This window comes from Porites lutea, chromosome 10, assembly GCF_958299795.1.
Source record: "Porites lutea chromosome 10, jaPorLute2.1, whole genome shotgun sequence".
Lineage (NCBI taxonomy): Eukaryota > Metazoa > Cnidaria > Anthozoa > Scleractinia > Poritidae > Porites > Porites lutea.
The window spans coordinates 622,501-635,408 of NC_133210.1; the positions used below are offsets into that span (position 1 = coordinate 622,501).

Consider the following 12,908-nt stretch of genomic DNA (forward strand, 5'->3'; position numbering starts at 1 on the left):
GTAAACAGATTTATAAAAATAACTTACGCACACAATTTGCACGTGAAGATGTTGGTCTTTGGCCCTTTTACAATTCGTACGTAAAAAAGGGCAAATTGTTTACTACAAAATTTTCTCAAACGATTGTAAGAAATCACCTCGGCTTCATTATAACATCTGGATTTAAATTATGTTTCATGCAACGTCAAGGTTGATAACCTAACATTTATTAACATTTGTGAAACAGTCTTTAACTCCGACAACTTATTTAGTCATGTTTTAAAAGCCATTGCTTGTTAAAAGACAAGAGCCTTTTTCTGAGGCATTGGTTACTAAACGAAACAGGTCTTCATACGTCCAAGTTACTATTATTATTGTGAAAAGCCAATCTGCATGAGATGTACAGTCACACAGCTGGCACGTGAAAGTGTTGGACTTTGCCCCCTTTCGTCGTTCGTACGTGAGGGAATTCGAGTTATCACACAGTAATCTAGTAAACATCTAAAACCACATTTTATAGGGCGCATGCTTTCGAATTTAAGTCTATATCTAAATATCAATTCTTGCTTCATTGGAAGAGATTTTAAATTATATGATCTTTTATACTCTACCCAGTTGTAGCAGGTGAGACAGAACTCATACTGTCGTGCGTTGTACCGATAGCCGAATTAGGTCTTAAATGCCTCGAAGTAGCATCCACACTTAAATATGAACCCTTAAACAGCTGCATCACTGTTCACAGCGTTTGAATCATGAAGATATTTTATGTAATGCTTTCAAACACCTGTACCCGTAATAAAAGACGAAAAAATTGTTTACCAATGCCATGTTTAAATAGATGTCAAGATCTCATTGGTTTTTAAGCATCAACTCATAGTATCTTCAACCTTATTGGCTCTTGCAACAAACATCCCAACATACAAAGATACAAAGCCACAAAGATACATACGCTCACACCACTGACATATGAGCTATTTTTTCAAAATAGCTCAATAAAGATGTCTCTCAAGCTATCATTGGCACTTTGTTTCAGTGCGTTTTACAAAAGATTGTAGGATGGGTTGCTTTGAGGTTTGTCATTGCCTTTTGTTGAAGCTTAACCCGTTTAAAATGTGACGACCAATGTCTCTTTTTATCTTATTTTCAATTCTTGCTTTGCATATGAAATGTCATTCCTTGCTCATTGTAGATCACCACGTCCAAAAAAAATTATATATATATTTACCAGGACAGTTAGAAAGGCTTGAAATGCAGTATCAAACAAAAATGAAACTTAAAGTTAATTTGCTTGGTTAGTTTTAAGAACCATAAGAACCAGAATTGAGAAATGTACTGCTCGTTAATAGTATTTTATGACCCAAAGAACGACAATAATTTTTGGAATTTGTACTTAGGTCAAATCAGTCACGTAATACTGTCACACTTTATTTGGGGGGGGGGGGACAGAGGGATTGGGGCAGGGGTGCGTGAAAATAACACTAACTGTTTCTTGCTTAGAATGGCTAACTTGCTTACTTTGATTCATAATGGTGGAATTTGAAAAGTTACAGCCCTGATTTAAAAATGGTACTCATTTTTCTTTTTACGAAAGTCTTTCAAAAGGGTACAATGTTCAGATGAGTTTATGTTTAACTCTCTCATGAGATGCTATCTGTCACACAATGGTCATGCAGGCCTCGACAGTTTGTACAGACACCCTCCCAGGAAAAAAAATGTGCATACCAAATTAGAAGTTATGTAAAAATGACCAGATAAGGAACTAAAGCATTGACCTCAATGGCATATAAATTTCAGTTGGAGTGACAAGGCACCTATGTCTCCAAAGAAAATTCTGAATGCTGACTTATCTGATATTTACCTAAGTGTACACAATTTTTTCCATAATTAGATAAGAACCTGTTTCAAATTTTAGGCTAAACAGGTTCTTATATAGAAGGGGAGCTTAACTGGCTCATTTTCGCCTAACGGGCTCTTAAAATCCAGGTTCTGAGTCATGGGGTTTTACTGTATGCCAAAAGTTTCTGTGTGAGCTGCCTTAAGCGGGCCACAACATATTCAATGTGTGAGTATGAAAAAATTAACCCCACTGGTATCAACTCTTCTTTGCAGGTTAACATTTTAACTGTAATACTGAAATAGCCCACCTTCTAGAGGCTCTGATAGGGCAAAATTCTTATAAGCGACCTTGCCTTGAAACAATGACAGAAGACTAAGTGACAACAAACACAGTTAACAATGGGCCGAGTACAGAAATGCAAAAACGTGAAACTTTTAATTGAAAGTATTTGAAATTTAGTCTAGGGACAGATGTACCCTCACATCCACAAAAAGGTCTCTTTCTACATTTGTATATATTGAAATTCAGCATGATAGTGAGTCCAGGAGTACTGTAGCTCTCACGCTAAATTTTAAAATACAAAATCCCTTGACGGACATCTTGCTACACCATAAATTGGAGAGCTAGAGCTGGTCCCTACTTCGCTTTACTTCCTTTATATGATTCTCTAAAAGACGGACATCTCTTTAAGACATACCCTTTTTTCTGATCCCAGAGGTGTCCATCTTAGAGAGTTGACCAAATAAAAAATTGAAAGCAGGCTAAACTGCGCTCACATTTCTTGCAGAATTTTGATCCAAAAAAGTCTAACAGCATCATCTTCCAAATCAAAAGCAAAACACATCCACATTGAATTTCCACATTATTATTCTTAGCCACTTTCAGGGAATGATGCAGTCTGCTGCCTGAATGACTGCACTAATCCCTAAATTTGCTAATTTGAGGGCCCTCATGATACAGGAAACTCTTCAGCCTAAACTTTGAAATAGGTTATTATTTTCTAAAATCAGGTGTTTATATATTATTTTCTAAAGGAAGACTTCAAAATCCCCATCAACAATGCTTCAGTTTTTTCTTGTTACGGTCATTTTTACAAGCCCGGTTCGGTAAATAAGCTTGAGCAGTAACTTAACTTACAATTTGCAGCAAAATCAAAAAAGGCTCACAACTTCACGATCTATAAAAACAAGACTAGAGCTAGCCTAGCTTGAGCTTATCTGTACCATGACTCTAATCCTTATACAAAAAAGCCTTTGAAAGAACTGCAAATAACACCTTACCTCAGAAGCTCGAAAATACGGTGGCTCTGAGGTACCACCTCTGAGCCACCGTACATTCTTGTTGCTACTGTCCTTCTTCGAACTCTCTGATTGTGCTTTCATCCTTGTCCCAGGCTTTCTAGCTCTCCAGCATATGAAAATATGCGTTGACCGAGGAAAGTTTCGAACAAACTTCAAACTTCTGTAAAATTCTCCAAAAACCCATCAGGGAAAACGCTCCAAAACTGTTTCATACACAAGTCTCCCACACGATCAGGACAATGAAACGAACAAACTCATACTACAGCCCTCCCCTAGTTGGGAAGTCACATGAACAAGACACGATCACAACGCACTTTGATTGGAAGAAATAAAAGCGCATTCTATTGGTTGATAACCTCGCTTCCAGCCCCCCCTGACTCACATTCTCTCCAGAAAAACAAGCGACAGTTAAAATTCAAGAGCAGTCATGACTGAGTCACATCGTAGTTCTCCATAGTTGATGTAGTTTTAGTTGTTTTAGTTGTTTTGGCGGACGCGGTGTTAGAGGATTTTCGTGGAAAAGATTGTGCCTTTGTGGCCAATTGGTTACAAGGAAAGGGCTTAAACGAGCTTTGTGCCGTATTTGAAGTATTTAAATTTTAAAAATTTTAATATTGGATTCAGGCTTTGAATGTGTGAAAGTATTTTATTGTTGTGTTTACAATGAAATACAATACCTATACCGGCGATTCAATACAACAACATAAAATAAAATAAAATAACAAGCTCAGGTCAACTTCTTTGACTACTGTTAATTAATAAGGTGAGCGATGATGCATGTCAGTGAAATGGTCATAGTGTAGTAATCTCAATAGGTGGGATCTTTTTTTCCCGGAGAGGGTACTCCCATACATTACCTATACGGGTATGTGCCGCCCAACGGGGTCGCGATTTTGAAGCTCCTGATTTAGAACGGGGTATCCATTTCAAAGGCGTTTTCTAGAACGGGGTATAATATTTAGAACACACGAAAGCTCCAGTTTTGTAAGCAGCCATTTGAAATTATTCAAGGACAGATTGCTTTTAAAAATACGGTTCAATGCGTTAACAAGCAAACTTTTGTACTCTTGTTACACCCTGTGTTTTAGCATGCAGGATGGGCGTATTTTGGCGCGAGCCCATTTCTAGAACGGGGTATCAGTTTTAGGGCGAATTCTAGAACGGGTTATAAAAAATTGGCCCATTTCTAGAATGGGGAATCAATTTTAGGGGAAAATTTTTTTTAGAACGGGGTGCCAATTTGGAGTCCCGGGCGGCACATACCCACCCAAAAAATACCCAAGTGCCCTCCCCGGGCTTTTTTTAAAGAACGCTTTGTATATTGCATGAAGAAGAAAAGCTGAGCATTCAGTGACCTTGTAGCAGCAATTTCCGCCGCTTTGCACGAGACTTTTGTTCGTAGTAAATACGCTAACAGTGTTTCTCAGTTTTTGTTACATTCATAAAGATTTTGTTCGACAACTGAAGGCGTTTCCGCCGTCCTTCTGTCATTTTTGTGCCTGTGAAATGTCCCCGGGATGGGGGCATTTGATCACCTGAATGGACCCTAGTGTGGGGCATTTGAACGGCATTTTGGCCCGGGTAGGGGGGAATTTGAACAATAATTTTCAAAAAAGTCAGATGCCCGGGGGCTTGCCCGGGGGGGGGGGGGAGGGCATGTTGAAGCTTCGATTTGACCGATACATTACCTCGAGCAACCGAGCCGCCATTTTTGTCAGCACTTCATGCGAAGAACGACACAACAAACCCTTTTGGCTATAAACTTGGCGAGTCAACAGAAAACAACAAAGCTCTACTTTTCTTCTCAGGTAAGGAAACAGTTCAAACTTCTAGCAGTTCCATTTAAGCCATTACCCTGTTGTTTGCGAAATGATAAACTTGTGAATTGCCATGTTTGAAAATTCTGCAAAGATCTATTTTTAAAAACTTACGCGTGATTTGATCTGTCAGTCAAATCGTACTTTTTAATGGTTTCCTCTCTGATTTTGTTGAGATCACTTCGTGTGTGTATACTAAAACAATTATTCTTTGAAATCGAGGTGAATAGTGGCTAAATATTTACCGAGCCCCGAAAGCGGCGAGGTAAATATTCCCAAAGCCACTATTCACCGAGATTGAATATTTCTTTTAACACAGCAATCATGGGACACTAGCGAATGTAATCAGTCCTGATAAGCGAAACTTTGGCCGGAAATGTCTCCTGTTTAATCGTTTAACTGTCACTTTTGTCAGTAAAAAAGCAAACATAATTTGTTAGCGCTGGTTCATCTGCTCTTTATAGGATCTGGAAACTGATACGTGGTTACGAGAACTAAGATTGAAGCCCTTGAGAGCACTAGTACTGCAGCAGCCATGAGACTTTTATGGAGTTTACGCGGTTTACTCTCAATTGCTTCTCTTGCAGGTAAGCATATCTACTGTTCGTTTATCAGTAGCAGAATTTTTTTTGTATCCGATTTGAGAGTTTCAGTGAATTAAATCAACTGAATTTTGCGAAGTTAACAGGAAAACTGACAAGACTGCTGGAAGATTCTGTTTCGTACCTATTATTATCACACCTTTGTATTTGCACTTCAGTGTCATTTATCGCCCTCACCCCACTGCAAGTTAAAACCCAAAAAGAGATACAAAAATCCTTGCAGTCCTCTGCATCGATATTAGTACTGTTTCTCTTATTTGCCTTATTGAAGATTGCAATATTCCTCATGCAATTTCCTATTTTGGTATCAAAATTATCTTGGCTACTCCACATTCTCAACACGACAAGAAATGTTTTCGTAAGGACTAAAACACATATTCAAGAATCAAAATATTATAAGTGGTTTCACCACATTTTAAGCTAAAATGCTCCAACTGTATGGGTTTCTGATTACAAAACAAGGCTGTGCTCTAAGGAAAATCGAAGGGAGCCCAGTGCTCTGAAACTGTAAAATCTAGGGTGCCCGGCATATGATTTGTATGAAAAGTCTGAGATTTTCTAGTCGCCCGAGGGCAAAAGTTAGACCCCAGGGGCAACTGGGCTCTGCGAGAGCACAGCCCTGCAAAAGAAACTTTAAAATTTTTAAACCATGGAAAGTTATTAGTACGGTATTTAAAATCCAATGATTTAATTCTCATCGTTAGACATAGACCCTCATCCCTTTTTTTTGCATACTTCGTCCGATTTTTCTCCTTAAAGCCAGGAGTGCTGGCAAATTCAGAAGTTCAGTTGAAAGTTTTACTTAAAAAAAGATGAGCGGAAAACAAAAATTTCTCTCCTGTATACTTGCGATAAATTTTGTTCGCTTACTTTCAAGAAGTTGAGATTATTACGAGTTATCATATCACGGACAACGTTTAGGCTTTGAATGCCGTTGGTTAAAATTAAGTTCAAAGTGTCAACCGGCCAACACCTTTTGCCTCTTTACATAAATTTTCCCTTTCATCTCGAATAGTAACCAAAGTTAAAATAAAATAAGTCATATATTATTAGAGACAAAAAGTTCAAAAAGTTCGAACCTCTATGCACAGCCCAATAATATAGTCTGAAAGGATTGCTGAACTCATAGACGGGACGCCGGTCAACGTATTTTTTCCCATGTTTTCCTAGGCTCAAGACGGAAACACAAGGTTTCACTTGAAAGAAATAGCAGAAGATTTTACTTATTATTTTCTTTGCGTTATGGGCGAAAATTAACCATACCTTTCTATTCAAATTATGGAGTAAAATTTATGAAAATCATCCGTCTTTCTTCCTAGTAAACGAAGGAAAACATAGCCGAAAGTAGGCTCAGCTTACAGCTAAATAAATTTTTTGGTATAAAACTCAGTATGCACATCAAATATTGATTATTTCTGTAGGGAATCACAGCTGGAAACGAGGCTGGAGTTGACCTTGTTCTTGCTTTATTATGTAAATCATATTGTTGTTCTACTAATTAGTATTTTAAGCATAATTTACATAAGAAAAGGAAGGAGGTTTGTATCAAAACAAGGTCAACCTCAGCCTCACGTTCACTCAAAGGCTAGGACACCAAGCCCAAAACTGTAAAATGGCCTATTGCAATAAATAATTTAATTTCTTGTTCAACATGTTTAAGGAAATTAGTACCATTTTCGAAATGAACACAGTTGTTGTTCCAGTTAAATGGAAAATTTTCAAATTAACACTTCCAAGGCGCTCTTCTAGTTTTGATCGAGAGTTTTTCGTATTTGTCAGCTTATGTAAATAAGTTCTGTAAACTACGTTTAATATCCAATTTAAAAGCTACTGAGCTTTGCTCCCTTCAAAGTCTGTAATCAGGGTGAACTGTAACAGCCGGGAACTTAAGTATCAGAGAAAAACAAATGGGAAATTTCCACCGAAATCCGATTTTTTCCTTATCACCCGTCTCCTCTTTCTCCCAATCGCTTGTTTATCGCAATAACTCACCAAATCTTGTACACTAACTTTACCGAGGAGGACGTGAAGACACGAGGCTATTTCACACCCCAGCGGGCTAGAAATTCGATAAGAGGTTCGCCTTAATTTGACCTTTATCCTAGGATCCCTTTTTATAGGGGCACTTATAGACACACAATGACATATTACCGTAGATTTTATTACCTGTTTTTATTTATTCACACCTTAGAAAATACTTGCAAATGTGCGGCCTACTTATTGGGGTTGTAATCCATTTTGTCAACAGCGTTCAGCAAGGCAACCATCGAAATACGTAAGTTGATTAAAAGTTAATAATAGACAGTAACAATTGAATTTAAGAAAAAACTAATTTTTTAACGTTTTAAGAAAGTGCACTTTGTTTTCTTGTTATCTACTTGCGAGTTGGTATTAAAGTAAAAATCAATTCTCATTCAATTCGATCTGCCATGATATTTTCAGTTGTTCCCCCCTTGGTTATGCACCTATCAATGTAAATCCCGTGGGGGGGGGGGGGGGGGGAGTGCGGGCAAGGGCGGGGATTTGATGCCTGAGACTATCCCCCTGTCGGGCTTTTGATCGTGCGAAGCGACCCCAGGGTCGGGACATTTGACTTTGACCGATAGAAGCCTGGTATCAATTCAGAAGCGGTAACCAAGTCCGCCCCTCAAGGCTTTCTGAAAGTCACGCTGTTGGAGAAAGTTATGAAGTTTTCATTTGTTTTAATCGCCATAATCCGATACTTTACACTGTCATCTAAACAGATAATGTCTATTTTGAGAAAGTTTTCATCTTCAAGTTCCCATCTGATTGCAAACCTCGATTGAAATTGAATTGTACCATGAAAGTGAGAGGAATTTTAACAGGTCACTGATCCGACCTGTTCCGACGTGTTGAGCCTATGTTATAAAGCATTTTACGTTTCATTCATATAATAGTACGGTCAATCTTCCTGGAGTGATTATGTTGTTCAAAATAAGAGATGCTAGTGGAGAGAGAAGATACTTAATTACAGCGAGTAATTTAACGGAGCTTACGTTAACCTTAAATAAAAGTAGTAAGAACGTACTTTTGAAATGTTCTTTCATTCGTTTTATATAGTATTATAGTATTGTTTTTTTAGATTTTTCCCCTGGGGTGGGGGCTTTTTTGACACCTCTGATTGACCTTTCGTTTCCCACCCTGGGGAATTTGATCAAAAAAATTTAAAATTTGTCAAATCCCCACCCCTTGCTCGCATTCCCCCCCCCCCCCCCCCACGGGGTTTACATTGATAGGTGCATTACTGTATAGTTATGTTTTCACACTTTTTGGTAAATTCTCTTACACTCATGTCTAGCTGAATTTTGGAGAGCAAGGGTGGCGCAGTGGTGAGAGCGCTCGCCTCCCACCAATGTGGCCCGGGTTGGAATCCTGGCGTCGACGCCATATGTGGGTTGAGTTTGTTGTTGGTTCTCTCCCTTGCTCCGAGAGGTTTTTCTCCGGGTACTCCGGTTTTCCCCTCTTCTTAAAAACCAACACTTTCAAATTCCAATTCGATCTGGAACGCACGGACACGTTTCAACGAGTTCTTATGAATTCCTTAGTGATCCGTGGGTAAACAAATTACAATTTACAATTTTTTTTTACAATTTTTTTTTTTTGGAAAACATTTCCCGCCAAATAGACCTCTTCCGTCAAGTAGTATTTTTTCGGCCAAAAACTATCTTCAAAGTAACCAATATAAAATTGTAAGAGTGCAACCATTGCTTTTTTTCCCTCTTCTCTTCGTACAACTGAGCCTTTGGCTTTCTGTGCTCTCCTTACCATGTTCACTGTTTTGATCCTTTAACTTATATTACGTTTTTTTAGGAAACTGTTCTTGTTCAACTTAAACTGTATTGTTATCAAGATTAAGTTATCTTGTAATTACAGTTCCATGAATTTTATCTCAAATTTAATATGATGCTGTAATTTCGCGTAGTAGTGGTGTAAATAAACAAATGATAAACAAATCCTCTCTGCTCTTTCCTTTCCTTCATTTCCTTTGCCTTCGCTTTTTTAGAGTGTGATTTTCGGCAAGCTTATCGGGTGCAAAAATACCTGCCTTTTGGCCTTTTTTCATTCAAATGGCTGCAAATTTTGTTAGGTTCGTTTTCAAAAAATTGGCTAGATTTTCATCTGATGAAATGATTACAATCAGGTGCAAGCATTTTCAAGACGCACGGACAGCAAGACACTTTCAGTGGAAATGGCCAGGCGTGTCAGCTACAGGGCACTGAAAGCCGTGAATCTTGTACTCAAAAGACCACCAAAAATTTAAAAAAAATAATTAATTAATTTAGTAGGATACTAAAAAAGGAATAGCACCTTTTACATCTAAATGCGTGAAAAAAAATCAGCAGGAGTTTTCCTTTACCCGGACGGAGGCAACAAAATCTTACACAACAACATTGTAAAAGGTGAACTGGGGACCAGCTGATTACGATTCAGTTTGACAATTGCCTATAATCAAGATTGTTATTTCTATCGATGTTCTTTTTACAGGAACGTGCTTTGCTTTATTTATTTAGAGTTATTTATTTATTATTTCAATTTTATTGTTTTTTTGTTTTTACTTATTTTTCCAGCGTCCAGAATTCGCTTGATCACTGCAAATGACGATATTGGAGGGGGTCGTATTGAGGTCTACCATAATGGTCAATGGGGAACAATCTGTGACAAAAGCTGGTCCGAGCAGGCTGCAAAAGTGGCTTGTAGGGAGCTCGGCTTCAAAACTGCGCTGTATCCAGCCAAACGAGCCTTCTTTGGTGAAGGATCTGGACCGGTAATGACGAAACATGATCCCCCGGCGTATAGATAACATCATTATTCGTTCAAAATATTTTTCTGTCTGGGTCAAATCCTCTAACTAATTCTTCTTAACCAGATAACGTTGACCAAATTTGGAAGATGTTTGCGATATCCGATGAAATGACGTCAATACTATAGGATAAAAGCGAGAAAAAGGGAAGGTAGTCGAGATGAAATCCTGGGGTCGGGAAGAGATTGCGTTAATTGTTTTGTTCCGTAGCTGAACTACCGCCTAAAACATAGCAATAAACATACAATACTGATACAACTCGACGGATGACATCTGCTATTGCAAGAATGGCTGCTAAAACGTCTCTTTACATCCTGAATTTTCTTTCTATCTATTTTTGTAATTATATCTTTTATTTAATTGTTGCATGTTGTGTAGCATCACATTTCACGTTATCCCTTATTGTTGAATTTTGTGTTGTCTAAATTTACCCATACCCGTAGTCATTTGTTAGGCCCTGAGGTAAAAAGACGGCAATTATATCAAGTTCCTTTAAGGAAAATAAGCCATTCTTTTTTCGTTGATTCATAAATCTTTAATCCTAGCTGATTGGATCCCTCAGATGGATCCGGTGGTTGTTTCGCTGTTCCTTGCTTACCATGCCAGTAGAATGCGCCTTTTATACCCCAAACGGGGCCAAGGCGGGGTACCTAACCTTAAACAAGGCTTCTATCCTCCCATTCAGGGCCCATTTTCTAAACTTAGTTCGATTTTGTATGTTTTTTTTGTAGATTTTCCTATCCAATGTTAAGTGCACTGGAGATGAGCACTCACTTCTTGAATGCGAAAATGATGGCTTTGGTGTGACTGGAGACTGCACTCACAAGAATGACGCTGGAGTTAGATGTCTCAAGGAAGGTAAGTCACTTTACCAGAAATAAATATACCAGTTACTTAGTGCTTCCCATTCCGCCAAAATTTCCAGACATTTAAGTCGAAACATAAAGATCCGAAGTATCTTTCAGTTATGTTAAACTCGGAGATTGACAAACTGTCAATCTGGTTTAAAACAAACAAGCTTTCTCTAAATCTTAAAAAGACTAAATTTATGGTCTTTCAACCAAGACAAAAGCGTTCAATTTGTAACGTTCAAATAAGTGTAGATAATCAAAATATTGTTAAAGTAAAGGAGGCAAATTTTCTAGGAGTAATGTTGGTTAAAAACCTAAATTGGAAGTCGCAAATATCACACGTTGCAAATAAAGTTGCGAAGTCAATCGGTATAATATCTAGATACAGCTTTTTTCTTCCTAAATCGTCTCTACGTATGTTCTACTATTCCTTAATTTATCCTTATTTTTACTACTGTAATATAGTTTGGGCTTCGACATATAAAATCAATCTCCGCCGCCTTGTTATCCTGCAAAGGAGCATTATTAGAATTATTAATAAATCACATTTCAATGCTCATACAGACCCCATCTTTAAGGACCTCTGTATACTAAAATTTACTGATATCCATTTGCTTTAACTGGGCCAATTTATGTATTCTTGCAAAAATTCATTCTTACCTCCAAGGTTTAATAACAATTTCTCGCAAAGCAATCAATTCCACTCTTACAACACAAGAAATTCCCAGGCCTACCGTCTATCGTATTGTCGTACAAACACTAAGAAGTTCTCGCCCTTTTTTCAAGGGCCTAAGTTTTTTAATTCACTTGACAACGAGGTCATCAACTCTCAATCTCCTTTCCACTTTTAAGAAAAAAGTGAAGATTAAATTATTGAGTAAATATGAGAACAGTGCATAAACCTTTCCATCTTCGACTTTTCCCCATCTTTTCTTTAATTGATGTTTAACAGCTCTAACCCGTAGTTCGAGGAGGCCAAACCTCTCATAAGCTCCTATAGTTTCTGTTAGGTCTCCTAGCCACTTCTTTTTTTCTCTCTTTTCCTTTATTTTTTGTAACTATTGTGTGGCAAATAAAATAAAATAAATAAATAAATAAATAAATAACATAAATAGAACTCTTCTGGCTTAGGCAGAAATTTCCTGGAAAAAGTTGTCCACCTCCAGTGGTGGTCTTCTTTGACCGGTGGTCCCGGTGTGATCCTTACAATCTATTTCAAACGTCTTTATTGAGGACTTTTTTCCTGATCTGTGAGGAATCTGCAACATTTTTGTATTGGACTCGTATAGAAAACAGAAGCAGAAATGTTTTGGTTTGTTCGCGGCGTTTCCGGAGATTTTGTATCCGGAATCTAACGCGAATTTCGTGTCTCAATATAATGAAACGGTTCTCTGATTTACCGATGTGCTTAAACGCCAGCGATGTCGAATTCTCTGAATCTAACGAAGCCAGAATTACTAATAAATTCGGAAAAATCTACTAGAGTAAACCTACCTTCGCAAATCCGCGTTTCATCTTTCAACTTGCTTAGTTCCACTGGTCTCTGACCATGTAAAGAGGCAAACTGATCTGGTGGTTGTGAAGGATCTTTTCATGATATCTGCCGACGTCGCTTTTGAACTTGTTTTATATATGGAAAATTGCGTGCTTTGCAACATGCGATGTTATAGTTAATTGCACTTTGCTTTGCTTATTCCTT

The 12,908-nt window shown here is 37.9% G+C and overlaps 1 protein-coding gene across 1 annotated transcript in view; it reads left to right on the forward strand.

The window, feature by feature from the left end:
• Nucleotides 1-5,398: 5,398 nt before the first annotated feature.
• Nucleotides 5,399-12,908, forward strand: part of LOC140950032 (uncharacterized) — a gene marked incomplete in the record, with an annotated part of 17,834 nt that continues 10,324 nt past the window's right edge. Inside the window, 4 exon segments of the mRNA XM_073399190.1 lie at nucleotides 5,399-5,521; nucleotides 7,785-7,811; nucleotides 10,126-10,322; nucleotides 11,090-11,216. Coding sequence (XP_073255291.1) covers nucleotides 5,470-5,521; nucleotides 7,785-7,811; nucleotides 10,126-10,322; nucleotides 11,090-11,216 — 403 coding nt within the window.